This window comes from Arachis hypogaea, chromosome 16 (genome assembly GCF_003086295.3).
Source record: "Arachis hypogaea cultivar Tifrunner chromosome 16, arahy.Tifrunner.gnm2.J5K5, whole genome shotgun sequence".
In the NCBI taxonomy this organism is placed as follows: domain Eukaryota; kingdom Viridiplantae; phylum Streptophyta; class Magnoliopsida; order Fabales; family Fabaceae; genus Arachis; species Arachis hypogaea.
The window spans coordinates 146,125,818-146,147,205 of record NC_092051.1 but is presented as its reverse complement, the minus strand read 5'-3'; the positions used below and the strand labels follow the sequence as shown (position 1 = coordinate 146,147,205).

Here is a 21,388-nt window from a genome sequence, read left to right as displayed (position 1 = left end):
TTTTTTTAGTTGGGTCCCTATAAAATTAAGTCAATTACACCTAGTTGAACAAAAAATTTGGTGCAGGACCTAATTAAAAGGAAAAAAAAATAAGAACTTAATTAAAAATTTTGTGAAACTATAAGGATCAACAAAGTAATTAAACTTTAATTTACTTTTAATGTGTATTTATATTCTAACATATATTTTATGGTGAAAACTCAGGTGTAGTCGACTTCACATGAAGTTGATACCTGAGAGCTGTTAGATAATTTGACTTATTTGACTAAATTTTTATCTAACAGCTCTCAGATATCAACTTCACGTGAAGTTGACTTCACCTGAGTTTTCATCATATTTTATAATGATAACTAATTTTAGTGCATCCGTAGTATATTCAAATGTTTTACCATAGTTACAGTAGGCTTTTATTACATTCACACTACAGACTAATTTCAAACGAAATAGGTATGGTAATGAGACGAGATGGATATTTGATTATCCATATTCATTTTAAAATTCATATGTTAGTCTCACTTTCTTTTTTTTTTTTGGTCTTGTCTCACTTTCTGTTTCCATTATCATGGTATTTTAATTTTTGTCAAATAAAGATTTCTTACTATTTTTACAAAAAGACAATTTAACTATATAAAAAAAATTATTTTAGTTTCTGATCTTATTTTTTGTGAGACAATGCAATCCGTTTGTCATTTTCACCCTCTAACTCGTAACAACCAAAATATATTCTCCATGTGGATTTTTTTTTTTGTCAGTATTGAAATAGGATTGAAAGTCCAAGAGGAGAACAAACAATATAAATAACATAGGATAATGTAGCCCCTCTTTCATTCTCTTTGAGGAGTTTTACTAAATTTGAAAATGGACAATCCAAAACAAAAACGTCAAGTATATTCCCCATATTGATTATTGAAACTAGAAAATATTTTTGCTTTAGAGCAGCAACAATAAAATGTGATCGTTAAGACTTTAAGACAAAAAAAAAGTTTCTAGACCATTACTATTTGCCCATACCCTGCTAACTGTGGCAGCAAGGACTCTGTGCCCGTGGTCCATTTCAATTGGATCGCAAAATGGAGAAGAGCCATCTTAGTCCTACCACATTTACCAAAAATTAAAAATAAATAAAACAAGTGAATTTCTATCCTTATTCTAATAGTGTGTTCGAAAAAGATTAAGATGAGAAAAGAATTTTATTCCTGTGAAAAAATAATTCTAATTTTATTTTAAATTTAAATTCATAATTTAAAACAATTGATTGTGTGAATGAAATAAATTTTATGTTCTCTACTATTTTATCTTTGTTGTTTCTTTATTTGTCTTCTTTTATTTGTTTATTAAGAATAATTTTGATATTTTAATTTTTAAAAAAATAAAATTATAAATTAAACCTCTTTTGTAGGGATGGTAATACTACCCGAACCCGCAGGTACTCACCCCGCTCTTATTCATTCGGGGTGGGTAATTACCCGCCTCGCACCAGGGCGAATTCTTAAGAGGAACGGGACGGGACGGAATCAGATTTAGGTAATACTCGCATCTACCTGTCCCGCTATATATATAATATATATAATTTTAATATATAATATGTATAATATATGTAAAATAATTAGTAAATGATTAATAATATTATATTATATTTAAATTTTTACTTTAATTTATGTTATGTATGTTATGATGGTTATATAAATTTTGAAATTTAATTTTATTTATTGAATTTTAATAATTATAGGAGCGGAACAGATACCCGTAGGGACGGGTTAGAGTTCAACGTTTTACTACTCATGAATAAAAGTAGAGCGGGTTCTATGCGAGTTGTTGTACAGCAGGATAGAATCGGATAAAACAAAAATATACCCCTACTCACTTCGTTGTCACCCCAACTTTTTTTATTTGATTTAGTTTAAATATTAATGTAAAAATTAAAAATCTTTTAAAAGTTAAAAATTATACTTTTATTATATTCTAAACTTAAAAAAAATTTCATAAGAATTCTATTTTTAAGGAAGTCCAAACACACCCTAAGAAAGGTCTAATGTGTTATGGGAGATTCTAAGCTAAGCATCACACAAAGATGCTAACTTCTAAATATGTCATATTAATCTTCTTCTGCTACCATCTCAGACTTTACAAACCAACGAAGTCCGAGGATGATTTAATTGGTATATAGTATATACTTTATTTTTCTTAAGCAACAGTTGGGGAATCCGATGAGCTCTGTTTATCTGAGGCTTGACATTTTTATTTGGTATATTTTTATAGAGATTTTAGAGTAATAATATACTAATATTAGAAGTGTTTATGGGTAAGGTAAAATTAGATTTGTTTTGATTTAGATTTGGTTTTAATATATATCAAATTTATTTTTTTGACTTTAACTTGGTCTTAAATCCAATGAAATTTAACTATTTTTTGGGTCACAATTATATCGGGTCTAAATTGAGTGGAAATCGGGTCTTTAAAACTTTAAAAATAATTTATAAAGAAACTTATTTATTATGAACTTATTTATAAAAAAGAAACTTGTTACCGAAAAATTGATATCTATATTTGAACTTGAATTTGTCTATAAATTCTAATTTGATACTTGTTTGATATATTTTCTAATTCAACAAATCTAATTAAACATAAAACAACAAGTTTATAGTTAATATAACATAATATTGAAATAAATTTAAAACATATATATCTTTTTTAGTTCCCTTATGGTGTGTTTGTTTGATGGGACACAGACACTAATACATAGACACAGTAGTACACACGTTAAGGGCGTTATCGGTTCAGTTTGGTTCGATTTTGGATAAAAAAACTAACCGAACCGATATGTTTGGTTCCTAAAGACACACAACCGTTTGATTTGTTGCTTTTACAACAACCGAACCGAACCGAACCAACAGCGATTCGGTTCTGTCGGTTTTTTCGGTTTTTAATTCCTAATGAGAAGAATATGAATCACAATAATTAGGGGTTTAAAATAGTCAATAAACTGAAATAATAAAAGTAAAACATTGAAATGGTTAGGGGTTGGAAATTTTTGTTGTTAGGTTAAAAGTTAAAATGGCTAAAACATTGAAATGTATGCATATCTTTGGTTCGGTTCGATTCGATTTCTATCAAGCCAACCGAAAACCAAACCAAACCAGTCGGTTTTGTCAGAAAAAAACAAAAAAAATTGATTTTTTCAGTTTTTAAATCGGTTGTTATAATTTTCGGTTCAATTTTGCAGTAATTTTTGGTACGGTTCGATAACTTACACTCCTACTACACGTACACCGTTTGTTTGCTGAGACACGGATTTTTAAAGGACACAGTGACACACAAACATACATAAAATACATATATATTTGTGTCCTTAAAAAAAGATGAGACTGAGATACATTGAATAAGACAAATATTTACTCTTTTATCTTTAGTAATTTACTCTTATCCTTATTTCATTGGTAATAATATAGGAATAAAATTAATATTTAGTTTATACTGGTGTGTCTTATCCAGTATCACCAAACACAATAAAAAATTTGTCTCTTTGTGTATATATCTCTTTGTGCACAATAAAAAATTTGTGTCTCTTTGTGTATATATCTCTTTGTGCATTTATGTATGTGTCCATGTATTTAAATGATAATAAACAAACGCAATTTTAGAGTGCACATGGGTGAAAATGAATCCGTCTTGACCCAAATTTGGTTCAAAATAATGACTATGTCTATTTTTAAAATTTTTAAAGAACTCTAAATCCAGTAAAATCACATCAAATTAACTCCTAAAATATTTGAAACCAAACCAGATATTCGAATGGGTTAAACCATGTATACTCCTAACTAATATAAAAAAAAATAAGAAAAAGGCAAACCCCGTTTTATTATCAAAGTGGGTACCTTACTTCCAGATACCCAAAGGTCAAAAAATAAGATTGAAAAACAATTGAGAAAGAAAATATAAACACAATTGTCAATTAGTCTTTAAAAACTTTTGTAATAATAAAAATTCTTTAACAACCAATTTTAGGTGTTTACTCTTTTTCTATTTGATCCTGAAGAAAACAAATGATCATATCAATTCGCTTATCAGGTTTAAAATTTGCATTAGTTAAAAATGATTACTATATAAACAAAAATATAATAAACCAATGCAAAAGTTTTGGTTTATATTATTTTTCAATTACAATTGAAAAATCAGTAATAATAAATTAAAATCCAGAGAAAAAATTATCTTATAGTGACTAAAAATATCCAAAAAGGGAAAAGAAAAGATAAGTAATTTTTATAACTAAATTTATCCATTCACTCCAACGATCTCATCTGCAGACTTATGGTGATTCACCTTGGCTAACCCATTCCCACGCGCCACCGCAGCCATCGACGGTGAGTGTACCGACTCCACTACCGTCGCAGCCCCCAATTCCATCTGGCAAACCCTAACAGCGCCAATCAACCTCTCCGGCAGCTCCTCCTCCTCCTGCGCCTCCACAACAAAACCCATATCGATCGTAACGCTCGTCACGCACCCCAACGCGATTCTCAAAATCGCGTTCGCAATTGCACTGCTCCCAATGTCAACGTCGATTTCCAAGTAGTTACTCCCTCTGTGGTAGTTACACGTAACCGCTTTCCCTAACAAACACGCGCTGTGGTTTCCAACGGCTTTTCTAACGATCCACGGTCCCTTCACGATACGGTTCACAAGCTTAAACCGCTCGTTCCTGAACCGGTCATCTCCGTTAACGAATCGGTCCAATAACGAACCGGACCGAATCGGTTCTTCCGTTGCGAAGTAGAACACGGCACTGTGGTGGTCCTTACCGTAGGGAATTTGAAGGTTCACTGCGAAAACGAAGCTCTTGAGGGAGCGACCTAAGGTGTGTGATTTTCTGAGCGCGTGCGACACGCGATTGTCAGAGCGTGAGAGGACGTTGTCGATTCTTGTGGTGGATTTGAGCCAGTCCATGCCGGCCGGCGAGAGGAGGTAGTCACCGGCGGGGGATTTTTGTTGTTTTGTGAAGTAGTTGACGGAGCGGAGGGAGAAGACGTCGCCGGGAGGTGAGGCCCAGCCGTTGGATCCAGTGTGGAGGTCCACGTGGCGGAGTGATCCTCCGTTGATTGATTCGGAGATCCATTCCGGTGTTCCGCCGCTGTTGGTGGTCGTGTTGCCGGAGCTCCGGCGAGTGTTCCTCTTTTGGCACATAATAACTGATTATTATGATTGAATCTGTTCTGTGATGCGTAACACTGTGCAGCACTGAAATGGAACGTGCTTTTATACGGAGAGTGCGGAAGGGTTGAAATGTAAAATTAAATAATTGAAAATCGCGCCCTGAAATTTTTTGAATTTACGAGGGAGACCCTTTTGATTTTTGAAAAAGAGCCAGCTACCGAAGGCATAAAACACCCTGGCTTAGTAGTTAGCGCCTTTCTCCTTTCCCGTACCAGTATTTATATATGTAATCATATACATGTACAAGTTGGTATAGTACATATTTTAACGAGTAAGAAATGTTTATTTCTTGACATAAAAGAAAAGAAATGCTAATTTGTTCGTTCATGGAAATACTACGCTTTAAGAATTAGAAATAAATATATAAATAAAAGTTACTGATATAACATATAAGACTTAAATTTGTTATTATTACTAGTGATTTCTAATATGACTATATTATAATAATAAAATTGTTATACATTTAAGTATTTTTTAATTTAAGTTTATCTAAGTGGGTCCAATACTAATAAAAATCACTCTCACTAAAAGAGCGTAATTACACGCGCGTCTTTTTCATGGAACTTCTTCTCACGCTCGTTTACGCGCGGAGCGTCTTTTTCTTCGTCTTTTCTTCGCATTCCTCTTTCTCCTCTTCCTTTTTCGCATTCATTCTTCTTCATGTGTTTTCTCCTTATTGTTATCCTTTTGTTATTGTTGTATTTTTTTTCTCTCCCTAGCGAAGAAGCAGTAGAAGGTAAAGAGGAAAAGTTTTGAATTATACAGAACAGAAATGAACCGAAGTTATATTCAAAATGAACCGAAAATTAAATTTAGAATGTAAACTCATTTCAAAACAAGTATAGACAAAATTGAATCATGAACAAAAACACATCCAAATCCATCAAGTGATTTTGTGCATTATGTGTTTCTTCTTCTTTATTTGATTAGATGAACAAGACAAGAAAAGAAGAACATGATGAGAAGTTTTGAGGAAATTATTCTTCTTCTTCTCTTTCGTTATTGTAATCATCAACAACACCAACATTTTGAATTGAATTTGAATTTATATAATGGACAATGTTCGATTCATTTAGTTTTATACATTGGTTTCGCTTTGATAACAAAACCAGTCCGTAAATGGCGGCGTTAATGGTGAACTTGTTAGAGCTGAAGATAGTCCTGGTAGGATATCTCATCAATGTGGGATTGGAGATTAGAAAGGGAAATAGGGGTGGTGGCTGGGTGAAAAGGGTTAGGGTTAGAAAGGTGATTGGGTAAAGGAAGTGGTGTGGTGGTAAAGATGAGGGTAATTTAGGGATTTTAAGTAATTTTTTAGTGTTTGGATAATTTTGCCTGTAAAAATATTTTTTTATGGGTACAAATGGTAATTTCTTTTTTCTATGGGTAGATATGTCAGCGTTTTCAACTTTCGTGGGTACAAATGGTAGTTTACTCTTGTTTAAATATAAAGCTTTATTCTTATAATAATTATGGTGATTATGCAAGTATTATTAAAACTAAAATTATATTTTTTATAGTGTAGTAATATTTTTTTAAATAACACTATTTAAAAAGTATTGTTTTACAATAAAAAAATATTATTTTAATTTTAATAATATTTTTTAAAATACTATAATCATCCTAATTACTGTAACGTACTCTTACTAAAATGACCTTTATTACTGATGGCTCTTTGAAAGTATTTCACTCACTAAAATTGTCTAGAGAAAAAATCACCCTAACTCTTGTTCTTTTTTAAAAAACCAAATAAGAAAAGTTATCTTGTACTCTTCATAACTTGAAGCAATCCACCTGTGATATTTTTTTTAGAAGTATCGTTTTCGGAAAAATATGTGCATGAAACTTGGCAATGAAAAGAAGATTATAAAAACACAAAAATTCTACTTATATACTAAAATCAGTCATTATATATTTATATATAAATATATATATTATTTAACTTATTTTTAATATATATTTTATATTTTAATTTATATTTTATATTAATGACTGATTTTGGTGTATAAATAACTTTATTCTTAAAAGAATAAGGTATTGCAACTTGAATATATTCCGTAAACATATTTATAGAAAATGTTTAAGTACAGATATATATATATAGAGAAAATTTAATTATTTCAAACTGTTCTATATCTTTTGCGGTCTTAATTATGTATTAATATGATAGTGAAATGGATTTCAACTTAATTACTCAAAATTGATGTTCAATTATAAGTGTGAAAAAAGTTTCAATTTGTGGGAAAATTTTGATAATTATATAAATAAATTTGATTATTCACATATTTGTCATAATTGTATTAAAATAATCCAATGTAAATGCAAAAAACTAAAATTTGATTATTTTAATGAAAAATTGGAGTATTTGGATGCGGGGCAATCCTATTATAAATCAAAATATATGGAATGAATATGAAAAGTGGAGTATTTTGTTTGATTTAATTAGGCTTACTCAATTAAATGTCTAAAATCGACAACTCACACTCTTTTTTGTGCCCCATAATATTAGGTTTAGTGTAAAGCTTTTACTTTTTAAAAGTAACTTATAAAAATTAACTTTTAAAAGATGGTTTTTTAAAAAATTGTAGCATTTTTATTTGATAAAATAGCTTTTAAAATTTAAAAATATTATAATAGACATAAATTCAAGTATTAAATTTGAAAATTAGTTAACATATGAGATTATATTAGACTTTTAAATTTTGAAAAATACAAGCCAACTTTAAAAAGTTATATCCTCAGTGCTTTCAAAAGTATCCCGATCTTTTAAAAACTATAAACACAAGCACATAATATTTTTGATTTACCAAACATAAAATAAGAAACTTAAACTTTTAAAAAATATAAACAACTTTTCAAAAAACTTTACCAAACTAAATCTTAGTTGCCCTCACTGCCATCGAATCAAACTGAGACAAAGGAACAGCTAAGCATATCGTCATTACAGAAAAGCCTTCTTGTTAGGGTTCTTTTCCTTTGTTTATTTTCCATAACTACTCATAATCATAATAGCAACAGATAAGAAGACTTATTTTTAACAAAACACACGTGGAACAACACACCGTAGAAAAGATGATTATGAAACATCGGAAAGACGATTTTAAAATAGTCCAAAAACTAACGACGCTTTTAAAAATTGTGTGGAACATTTGGGACTTTTTTATAATAAAATATGGATGAGGATGATTTTGATTTTTCAGGCAAATTTTGGAGATCAAAATAGTATTTTGGATTTTTCTAATCCTGGGAGACTAAGCTAATAAACTCTCTCCCTTATGGCAAATATATTTTATTAACTAAACTATCATTACTCAAAGTTAACTACACACCAAGTAGTATGAGTATGATTCACATTGATCTAATATATTTTCCCGAAACTATTTTTTTCACGATTTACAATATTTTAACAAAAAAATCGTACTTGGAAAGATTGATACCAATTCAATTAAACCTAACCAATATTAAATTATTAATAACTAACGAAGAGAATAAGGGAAACGACAACGATTACATTGCATAGTATACACGCTCTTGGATTACATAATGAGATGATATCTCTAACTTGTTCCAAATTTTTATTATAAAATATACATCCATTAAACATATTTTAAACTTCAATGAGGCAATGAATATCACATCTAATCTAACCACAGCAAATGCAACAAACAAGATACTCAACTTTATAATTAAGTGAATGACAAAAAAGTGTCATGCAAATATCTATAATCTAGAATTAGGGCACCTAGAGCTTGCTGCCCAAGCCTAAAATTTCAAAATGCAACAATGATAAATGCTGTCAATGCAAGAAAAAATGAAAACTAAGACAACAAAATTTTGTTGTGAGAATCATACATCGAAACTAAATTCCCAGAATGTTGGTTGTGAACGAATGGCATAAAGAATGTTTCAATACAACAACATGCACATCACTGCAACTAACTATTTAGGCTATATTACACCTTCATTTTAACACTTTAGTACAAATAAAGATCTCATTCTCATAGCTCTATCATATTCTTGTGACATTTGTTAAGCAAAATGATCAAGCTACCTTACACCATGTAAGAGTGCCACTGCAAACTTTCATCATTTCTTAATCTGAAACATCTATGGTATCCCTTTATTCCTATATGGCATTGTCACTCTTTGGTACGTCCTTTGATAACAAATAACAAAAAATCAAGGGAATTTCATGCTATGATTTGATTTTGATAAAATTGGCACAAAAGAAAACTATACTTGCTTGGTGATTGTGTGGAAGGAAGCAACATTGACTGATGCTTTAAGTTAAACTGCTTAAAATTCAAAACAAATGTTAATCGTGACATATTACCATCTGCAACACAAACATGAATGCAGTGCAAAATGAAGCGAGAAAACAAATCAGAAGAACACATAAAACATATGAAATGAAACCTTGTTCATAATAGCATACTGGAAACAGAACATCTACACTTGGTTAATGATCTCTTTCAAATATAAATGAACAAAACGGAACTGTTGAAACAAAAATCTAGATCAAATTGCCTTCTAGAAAGCATGGTTCCGATTCGAAACACAAGTAGGCATCATTTGATGCATGATAATTGCTTGCTCCTCTCAGAGGCAAAGGCTTCTAGTGTTCTTTAAAGCAGTTAGCCAGTTACAATTTGAATCATGTTACAGTGTTACACCACTGTGATGCTACAACTTTTAACAATAACATCAACTCTGGTTTCGAGTATATCCAGTGCTGTAGTTTATTTTCGAGTTAACAATATGATCATATTCTCGAATTGACAATATTGGCAGAAATTCCTGTTGAATTACAACGATATATTGAAAGAATAGTTTCTAGTTCAATTCTATATATAACACAAATTATCAACACACTTTTAACTATTCCATACAATCTTCTTTAAGTGCAAAAAAAAGACAAAAATTACAGAAAGGATAACAAATTAACAACTCAGTCCCTTTCTCACATGAGCTGGTCATTTTTTGAAACCTTTAACTATTTCGAAATGTTGCAACTATATATCAGCAATTAATTAGAACTCAGGGGTGTAAGTGCAGTGTAATAATACCCCATACATAACATCACACGAACTATGTAAGTAAAAGATATAAAAATGTTTAAAAAGAAAAAAAAGAACAAGCGTACACAAACATACTTTACAAATCAGGCCTTGAGAAGTTCGAAATTGCAGAATGGTGGCAAATGCAAGCAAGGTTTTGGTGATTCTCAGTGAGCCTTTCGTCTCTGGATGTCGCCGAGTTGCTGCTGCAGCTGCTGCTGCTGCTGCTGCTGTATGGGGCGGGGCTTATTCTCAGTGGCCAATCTGTAAATCCAATATACCTAAGGGGGTCACGAGAGCAAATAAGCAAAAAACAACATCACTAGGGTTTGTTCCTGTAAATAAAGAAAATGAATGTTCCAGAGAGAAATTGAGAAGAAGAAAAAAGAGGATAGAGTTAGTACCAGGGCGAAGACGTGAGCTGCGATGAGAATAACGACTAAGAGGGGCAGTGCGTTGAGGATCCATGGATGCTCAAGCGACTTCACCATTGCGAGAGAGCGAGAGAGAGATTAGGATCTGGAGCCTTGATACGGTGTCGTTTTGTTGTTAGATTTGTTGAAGGTGATTTAGTCGTTTTAGTTTATCGGCAAACGGGGATCTCTCTGTCTGGAGAAGTCAGGCTCTGCCACTCCGGTTAACTTACTTTACTGTACAATTGTATCAGAGTTTGGATCTTCTCACCTTTAAATTTATTATATAATTTTTTAAAACAATTCCAAATATATTTAATTAAATCCAAATTTGATTTTAATATTTTTATTAGATTTATTTTGTAAAATCGAATGATTTTAAATTAATTCAAAATAAATTGTTAAATTATATTCATCTTTATATTATTAATATATAAGATAAACCACTAAAAATATATTTCAATTATTTTTACATTAATAAAAATATTTTTAAATTTTATTATTAATAAAAATATTTTAAATTATTTAAAAATGTGGCAAAATTATACACTTATAAATTAAAATATTTTATATTAACAAAAAATAATGATGCTACAAATAGAATTTTTTATGTAATCGGTCACGTCACAATTTTTTGTTAGTGGAATATTTTTGACACGTTTTTAAATAATTTAAAAATATTTTTATCGATAACAAATTTTAAAATCATTTTTATTAGTGTCAAAATAATTTAAATACATTTTTGTGGTTTACCCAAATATATATAACTTTATAAATTTTTTTACAACCAAAAATTAAACTTAGTAATTATTATGTAACATTTATATCAAAAGAAAATATCTTAAAATAAAAATATTATATAATATAAAATATTAATTAAATTATACAAATATTTTATTATTCAAATTTAGAAATGATAAAAATCTCCTAGTTATGGGATGTCTCCGGAACTATTCTGAAATCTGAACAAGGATATGTATATAGAAAGGTGAAAACTTAGGTGCGGTCGACTTTACGTGAAGTTGATAGTTAAGAGCTATTAGATGAAAATTTAGTCAAATCAATCAAATTATCTGACGGCTCTCAGTTATAAACTTTACGTGAAGTCGATTGCATCGGAATTTCCATCATATAAAAACCTTTTGTTCGCGGGGACAGAAATGGAGGCAAAATTTTTTTGGAACAGGCACGGAGATCCCAACGGATCTTAAATTTATGTGAAATACCTTAGTTCTTCTTAACGACTTATTACTACTATAGGTTTTCTTTAGAATAAATCTCTACACACAAGTTAATTAATCAAATAAGTCCACCAAGTCATTTATATTTACGCTCGTATGTTTTTTTCCGCGCTCCTACTGCACACACGTTCTTCTTCTTCTTTTTCTTTTTCACCCTTGATACTTCGTCTTCTTTTTCTTCTTCACCCTTGATACTTCATCTTCTTCTTCGTTTCTTTCTTTTTCGTTATTTTTCTCTTTCGTTATCATCGTCACCAACACCATCTCCTCCTCTTCCTCTTTCTTTTCTCATTGGAATTTTTTCTTCTTCTTTTTTCTCCTTTTTCTCCATCATCTTCATCATCATGATCATCATCGTTATAGTCATTGTTGTTTTCTTCTTATACGTATCGTCGTTATCGTTATCGTCGTTATTATTATCGTTGTCGTAAAATTTTTGCCATATTGATGACGTTGCCTAATTCAAAATTGATTTGGATATGTTTTTGTTGACAATTCAGTCATTTTTGTGTATTATTTTCAAACTCAGTTTGTATGTCGTAATCATTAAAGAAAATATTTTTGTATATTTTTAACAAAATTTTAGTGTAAAAACTAAGAAATTTATGTGTTATTGTTAAGAAATTTCGGTGTATTTTTATTTTGATAAGTTTTGCATAATTCAAAATACTTCCTCTTTCTCCTCATTTTTTGTTGCTTCTTCTTTTTCATCATCTTTTTTTTTCTTATTCATCTTTTTATTTTTGTTTTACCTTCTCAAATTTTTTCTTGTCTTACTCTTTTAATAATAATAAAAACAAAAAAATTAAACAAAGAAGAAGAAAAACATATAATACTGCAAAATTACTTGAAAAAAGATGAACCTACATTCGTTCAATGAAAAGAAAGAAAGAAATAAGAAAAAATGCATTAAAGAAAATATTTTTGTGCATTTGTAGCAAAATTTCAGTGTAAGAGTTCTGAATTTGAATTATTATTGTGATGAATCTGTTCCATTCTCGTTTCGATATATTTTGGAAAACTTTTGGTGTATTTTGAAAATCTTTTGGTGTATTTTAAAAATTTTTCGGTGTATTTGTATTGTGATAAGTTTTGTATAATTCAAAATTCTTCTTATTTCTCCTCCTCCTCATCTTCTTCTGCTTTTTCTTTATCTTCTTATTTTATTTTTTCATAACTTTTTTTAGGAAGAAAAGATCAAATAAAAAATACATAATGTTGCAAGATTAATAAAAAGAGGAGGAGAAAAAAATGCAGCAATAAAAAGAACGACGATGAGGATGAAACATGCAAAAAAAAGGAGGAGTAACGCAAAAAAAAAAAAAAAGAGAAGAACAAGAAGGAGGACGAGAAGGAAGAACATGAAGAAAAATATATAAGTGAGTTTTGTTGGGTTAGAATTAACTTGTTTGCTAAAAAGACTTATATGTATAATGGGACTATTTTTTTAATCATTTCACATCATATTATATATATATATATATATATATATATATATATATATATATATATATATATATATATATAAAGAGTAAACTACTATTCTATCCACAAAAGTTGCAAAGACTGACACATCTATTCATAAAAGAATGAAATTACCATTTGTATTCGTGAAACATGAACTTTTGCTAACAAAATTATCAAAATCCTAAAAAATTATTTGAAATTCTCAAATTATCCTCCAGTATAATTCATTTCTAACTTCTTCTCTTACTCCACATCACCACTTTTCTAATCCCAAACCCTACCAGCACCCAAATACTTCCTTACCACTACTCTCATCCCCAAATATCACCATCACTCAAAATGCCTCCCGTGCCTCCGACGAACGTTCCAAAAACAGCGACACTAACCCGCCGCTTCAAGTCTTCCCTTGTTCCGTATCTCCATACGTTTGTTGTCGAAAATCCAATTACGCTGTCGAGTGAAACTTCTCCAGTGACGTCCATGACCGGCTCTTTTATAGAATGCCTCAGCTTGGTCTAACCTACGATCAGGGACGGATCCAGAAATAATATTATGGGGGGGCCAATAACGCATATAATATTAAAAATTATGTAAAAAAATTATATAATATAAGATATATTACAAAAATATATCGACAGAGAATATATTTTAAAGTAAAAAAAATATGTATATACTTTTTACTAACGAAGTTGTCGATTTTTCGTATCATAAAATTCACCGATAATGGAATTTGTGTCAAATTTTTCGGTAATTTTCTTTTCAATATAATTAAAAGACAATTAACAATAAATTCATCTTTTATTTTGTTTCTAAGTTAATTTTCACAATATTCATAGTTGAAAAAGATTTCTTAATTGTAGCAGTTGAAACAGAGAGAATTAATATCAAATGAATAAAAAAATACGGCCACAAGAAGAAAAAGAATTCACTTTATGAGATTTGAAAATTTTTATCTAATTAAAAAATATTAGTAATAATATCTTTTTCAGATGTCTTTAATATTGTTACTTACTTTTTAGATATTAAAAATTATTAATATTTAAATTAGACTGGACTTTTATTTATATTAGACTAAATACTAAATAATTTTTTTAAAAAAATTAAATTATACATAATAACTTATTACAATTAAAAAAAGTTGGGGGGGTCGAGGTCGCCACTCGCCCCCTTATGTCCGTCCCTGCCTACGATAGGAATTCTGAGTTCGAAGGCGGACCGAGGCCGTCCAAAAAGAGATTGAACAAGTTCTGAAAATTTCGAATCTTTTTGAGACCAGATAGGAAAAATTTTAGTACCGATAATTGACCCATTAAAAACCGAAAAAAGCTTCACCGAATTGAATTTAAATTACAAAAATAGAAACTGGGTAAAATTAATACCGAGGCAATATTCGCCCTTGATGAATCCTATGTGTTTGCCTTGGTCATCCTCCTCGACAGTGCCTAGGAGAACACAGATTACCAATAATACTTTCATGTCCATGGTGTTTGCTGATGTTGCTTAGGACTAGGGTATGTATTGTTGGAATCAGAGTAAAATTCTGCAAAAATATTGGGTTGGTGGTTATATAGTGAAAAATTTGGGAATTTGAGTGTAACATATATAAAGAAAGAATAACTAATCACATTAGTTACTTTTAAAACTAGAGTTAGTAGCTTATAGAGTCTTAATATTTATGCATAAATAAGACTCTTCAATTTTACTGTAGGTGACACATAGTAATAGTTAACATTCATTTTCTTCTTCTCTCTGCGATTGTTCTATGCTTTGTATAGACTTTATTTCTCACATGGTATCAGATAGCGTCCAAGATTCATGGAGCCAGAAATTATCAACAATAATCCATCATCTGCTGCTGCTGCTGCTACTCAAGCATCACCATCTGCGTCAATTCTAAAGCCCGTTTCTATTCTTTTACCAGAAAACCTCAACGATGATAATTTTTTCACCTGGCGCCATTCAGTTATTCTTACAATTTCAGGTCAAAAACTTCAAGATCACCTGGACCAACAGAAGATTCCAACAATATACGCATCAGCTGCTGATGAAAAGGCACAAAATGAAACAAAGACATATAAAGAATGGAGGCTTGATGACTACAATGTCTCTTCCTGACTTGTACTCATCACTGGATCCCTCGTTCAAACATCGAGTTCTTGGTTGTATTTTTGCTCATGACATTTGGAGCTGCCTTCACACCCACTTTGCATCACAAACAAAAGTTCGTATTAGACAACTTCAAGTGTAATTGAAATCGATCAAGAAGACTGGTCTAGCATCTGATTATCTTCTTCAAATAAAAAAAGTGGTGGATGCACTCGCCATTGTTGGAGCTCCTCTAACTGATGAAGAATACACCAATATCATTTTAGATGGATTAAATGAAGATTATTAGTCATTTTTGACATATGTCACTGCAAAAGATCCACCCTATTCCATTCCAGACCTTGAAGCTCTCTTGATGGCTCAAGAAGACACTATAGAGAGATTCAAAAAATCAGAACCCTCAATGGTACAGGTCAATTTCACTCAATCCCAACTTTCTACTCAGACTAATTTTGATTCTGGCTATGCAAGAAACACACCGCCTACACCTAATAGAGGCACTTATGGTCAAAGAGAGCGTGGAGGAAGAACAAATCGTGGAGATAGAGGTTCTTGGGACTTAAATTGGCCACAATGTCAAATTTGTGGCAAGCTGGGGCATATTGCTAGTTACTATTATTTTAGATTTCACCAACAATTTCAACATGCACAACAAAATTCACCCAACTCTTCTATGCACAATGCACTCCCTCCACCTCCATCATTCCATAATCCCAAAACAATGTTTGCTACACCTGCTACAATTGCTTATCCATCTTGGTATGCTGATTCTGGCGCTTCCCATCACTATACTCCTGATCCGTCAAACCTACAACAAGCACAAAAATATCATGGATAAGATCAAGTTTATATTGGTAATGGTTCAGGTATTAAAATTCAGCATATTGGTAATTCATATTTGCATCATAAACCAACAGAAAAAAGATATTTTGGCCTGATGTTTGTTTTGTGAAATCTCAAGCTACCAAAGAAGTGCTTCTCCAAGGCACAACAATTAATGGAATGTATTGTTTTGAAAAAGTGTCTCTTCCTAAATCAGACTTTAGACAATTTAATACACAAATTTTTGTTGCTCAAACTTTGACATTGGATGTTTAGCTCAAAAGATTTGGTCATCCAGCCTTACCAATTGTAAAGTCTATTGTAACTAATTGTTCGTTACCTTTGAATAATATAAATGCTTCTGGTTCTAGTGTATGTGAACATTGCTGCTTAGCAAAATCTCATAGGTTACCTTACTCTTCATCTAATACTACTTATGATTGTCCTTTATCATTGATTGTTTCTGATATTTGGGGCCATCCCCAATCACCGATAAGGTGAAAAACTAACGGCAATGGTGAAAGCTAGAGTTTTGAATTTGGGAATGAAGAAGAAGGAATTAGATATCACCAACAACGTTAATGCTATTTTTCACCCACTCAAGCTTCCTCTATCTCGCTGTACTGATCTAGTTTCACATTTTCATTGATCTAGTTACTTTAGTTTGTATTTCTGATTGGATTTCTAATTTCTATGATGCAGCATAAATTCGTACTATGATACACTTGTAGAACGCCTAGAGTTCAAAATCACAAAGACATGCCTTCAGAGATCACATCGGCTGTTGAGGCATGCCTTAGTAGCCTTTCCTTCCTCAACAGCCATTATCACTCTACCAGTTAACCACTCTACCCACTCATTGTGTCTTCCCAACGCAGGTTCCTTTCTCTTAGTTCTCTGCTATGCTAGCGCTGCTCCTCCCTTTTCTGCTCCACTACATCGCTCGTTCGTTTCTACTCTGCCATGCGACTCTTCCTTGATTTTGGTTGGTCATTGTCACTTTCTTTTCTCAACAATTTATTTCCACTACTCACTGCACTTCTGGCCTCTGATTTTTTTTAATTATTAGAATTTTCATAAAAATTATCAATAAAACAAAAAAAAATTGGATACGCAAAAAATGAGAAAAATAGAGATAACGATAATTTTTTTTTTCTACGGCAGGAATTAAAAGTAAAAATAAAAAGAAGAGTTAGATTTACAGATGAAAAACAGAGAGACATCTTCCATCCCTGTCCAATCCTACTAACATCCCTAACCTAATATACTCGAAGCACAACATAAATTTTACCCGAAATTAAATTGAAAAAAATGACAAAACCGAACCAAAGAAAATATACATTGCATTCAAATCAGGTTGAATAATTCTTTAAATGCAAACCACCAGCCATCAACAAAGTTGCTTCTCACGGATTTTTCTGTGTAACTATGTGAATGACTAACAAATTACATTTTCGATAATGTTAAAAACAGTCAATTTATTTTATTTAATATTTATTAATTATTGTAACTTTTTTTTATGTAGGCTCTTTTAATAAGCTCTAGGTGAATAAAACACATCAGTGACATATACACGTAATAACTGTAGCTTGAAGCACAAGGGTAAGCTATTTCATCTATATGACGGAAAATAATTTGTTGCCATCATTAATGTAGGCCTTAATCAATATTTTGGCAAGTATGAACAAGTTGCTAGATATTTAGACCAAGAAAAAAAAAGTTATACGCATCTCCAAAAAATCTGTGATGTTTTAATTTTGTCTGAAGTTATTTGATGCCAGATATACTATTTTTTTAAAACAATATCTTAGTAAGTAGATGGACAATTTTGAGATAAAAATATTATTTGTATATCAAAATCAATTATTAATGTATTTATATATAAATATATGTATAATTTAATTTATTTTTAATGTATATTTTATATTAATAACTAATTTTAATAACTGATTTTAGTATACATATATCATAATTTTTTTTTAAATATTATGCATGACTACTGATTCCGTGCGTAACATACGCTGAGAGTTGAATTTTCATTTTAAGTTTTATTTTTTTTGCCTTTAATTGTTATAGTGTAATTTCCTTGCATATGCAATGCAAGATTGCAAGGTGGAATCATTGCTTTTGAGGATATAATTTATGATGAGTTAAAATTAGGTGGAAACTTATAAGAAGTTGCTTCTATGCAAAGTTGATATTTTAAATAAATATAGTTAGATAATTTGATAAATTTGACTAAATCATCATTTAACGACGAATTCTTAACTATTAATTTCACATAAAAATAATTGCATGTGAATCTTTACCTTAAAATTATATTAGAAAAATGTTCAGCAAAGATATGGTATGAGAGTAGGAATAAGATTTTTTCAGTCATTCATTCTCTGATACTTAGGGGTAAGATTTAGCTTAGTGATGATAAAATAAAAATAAGGAGTTGTAAACAATTATTGAAGGTGGCTTAGAACCATTAATTAAGATGAGAAGAATTGAAGAGTGAAAAGGACATAGCGTTTGTGTTCACATGGACTTGTCGTCGAGAAGTACTAATTCTAATTAATGAGTGAGATACTTGACCCAGTAAGAGATACTTCCATTACTTTGACTGAAGCCACTCAAATTGACCAGAAGTGAAGCTTCCTCCTCCCATCTCTTGGAACTCTTATCAGTATATAAAAAGAGAGCATATGGTGTTGTGTTCTTGAGAGAAAAATTAAACTATTATGATGATGATTTCCATTCGCCTACCCTTTGAAAAGAAGAAATTGATGGTGCCAAAAGGGTACTTTGCAGTGTATGTAGGAGAGGTTGAAAAGAAGAGATTTGTGATACCACTTTCATTCTTGAATCAGCCTTCGTTTCAACAACTGCTGAGTATGGCCGAAGAAGAATTTGGCTTCACACATCCAATGGGTGGCCTCACAATTCCTTGCACACAAGACACTTTCATTCATCTCACTTCTCTCTTGCATGCACAAACACAATGATCACAACTCTCAACTATATCTATTTTTTTATTCTTTTGACACTGCCTCCTTACTTAATGTATATTCACATATTTCTTTGTAACTTCAATTATATATTATTGTTACGTTGTATCAACTCATGTAGCGTTCAATCAAAATGCGCCACGGCCCAATTTAAATTTAATTTCTTGTTTAAATTGCTCTTGCAATCGTAGCAAGATACAAATTTTCTAGTTACAATTTTTTCATATATACTTAACGCACTACCACATACTAATTAAAACAAATACAACCCAGTGCATCTGTGCAACTGAGATCAGCCCTAAGTGGTGACTTCAGAGTCATATCAATGATATCATTGTGTTTTGAATCCTCTTCAACAGCTATATAATTTTTCATTAATTTCAAATCTAGCCTTAATTTGAGCTTCATCCTTAATTAATTTAGTTTTGGTTTTCTAGGTATCTCCAACTCCATAGGTCAATGGTTAATTCTTCACAAATCAAAACTCTATTTAAGAATTTATTGCTGAGCAATGAGTCACTGCATACACAAAACAGGACTAAGACTAATGGATTAACCAATGGACCAACCCAACTTGGTTTGATCCATAATTTGTTAGATGTAAACTATGAAGCACCGATACTTTTCTGATTTGTCGTGTCTGCGTATCGGACATATTTTGGACACGATACTCATCGACACTCGTCCGACACGCGTATTTTCTATGTTCAATCGTGTCTTAATAAAAAAAATCTTCTCCAAACACGCTTGGACACACTTAAATACTATCACGTGTCAGTGTGTCTAGCCTTATTCTTAATATATATTCTTGAAATGAGTTTAAAAATAGTATATATTATTAATTATTAAATCAAAAAATATTTTATATAAATTTAAAAATATTAAAAATAATTAAAAAAATTATATTTTAATATTAATAAAATATCAAAATACCATTACAATTTATCTAAAAAATACTTTATATTTTATATATATGTCGCATCCCGTGTCTTATAAGAATTTTAAATTTGCGTGTCCGTGTGTTTCATATTGTGTTGTATCTCATGTTCGTGTCTGTATCAGCTTAATTTTGTGACGAAGCAACTTTTTACTAAGAGTATACTGAAACAAGCATCTCAATTAATAATAATATAATATTATTAGTATGTTATTATATATTTGACGTGGTTTAGTATAAACTTAGATAAGTTATTTAATATAATAATTGAGTCCAAAATTCACCGATACGAATCAAGGGCGGTACTCTCTAATGAATTTAGCTAAGCTAAGGCATTCTAATAAATAGAGATGGCAACACCACTCGAATCTGCGGGTATTCACTCTACCCCTACCTACTTAGGGCGGAATTTTAGCGAGGCGGATACTTGGACAGGGCGGGACTGAACCGGTTTAGGTAATATCCACCCCGTTATATATATAATATATATAATTTTAATATATAATATGTGTAATATATGTAAAATAATTAGTAAATTGATTAATAATGTTGTATCATATATATTTAAAATTTTATTTTAATTTATGTTATGTATGTGATGATGGTTATATAAATTTTGAAATTTAATTTTATTTATTAGATTTTAATAATTATATGAGCGGATAGAAATAGGACAGATACCTGTGAAAACGGATTAGAATTTAACTTTTTACTACTTGCGAATAGAAATAGACGAGTTCTATACAAATTATTGTCGGATGAGGCGGGATCGAGTAGAACAAAAATGCACTCCTATCCATCCTGTTGCCACCTCTACTAATAAATTCTTTAAGACTAAAATAGTTATTCTCAATATTAAATATATTAATAACTTATATATTCACTCTAATAAATAAATATATGTAATCTAATATATTTAATTTTAATAATTATTTTTTAATAATATTTTATTAATAAAATCCATCCTTATAACTCTAGAAAAGTGCCATGGTTTCACCTTTATATAATGGCCAATGCTACGGTGGAAAAAAATGATTTTTTTCCTCATCTGTTGAAATGTGTTGAAAAAAAGAGGAAAGAACACGCAGAATATTGATTCACCATTGTCCGACAAGTGCTGTGGCATTTGTAGGCAAATACT

General features: G+C 30.7%; 2 protein-coding genes across 2 annotated transcripts; one reads left to right on the top strand and one right to left on the bottom strand.

Annotated features, from left to right (window-relative positions):
* Positions 1-4,082: 4,082 nt before the first annotated feature.
* On the bottom strand, positions 4,083-5,443 carry LOC112697600 (protein ENHANCED DISEASE RESISTANCE 2-like). The gene has a single exon (XM_025750829.3). It carries the CDS (start codon positions 5,179-5,181, stop codon positions 4,273-4,275), a length of 909 nt encoding a protein of 302 aa, XP_025606614.1. The 5' UTR covers positions 5,182-5,443; the 3' UTR covers positions 4,083-4,272.
* Positions 5,444-18,955: 13,512 nt separating this feature from the next.
* On the top strand, positions 18,956-19,470 carry LOC140180412 (auxin-responsive protein SAUR23-like). The gene has a single exon (XM_072221480.1). The coding sequence runs from the start codon at positions 19,044-19,046 to the stop codon at positions 19,305-19,307; it is 264 nt and encodes an 87-aa protein (XP_072077581.1). The 5' UTR covers positions 18,956-19,043; the 3' UTR covers positions 19,308-19,470.
* Positions 19,471-21,388: the final 1,918 nt, after the last annotated feature.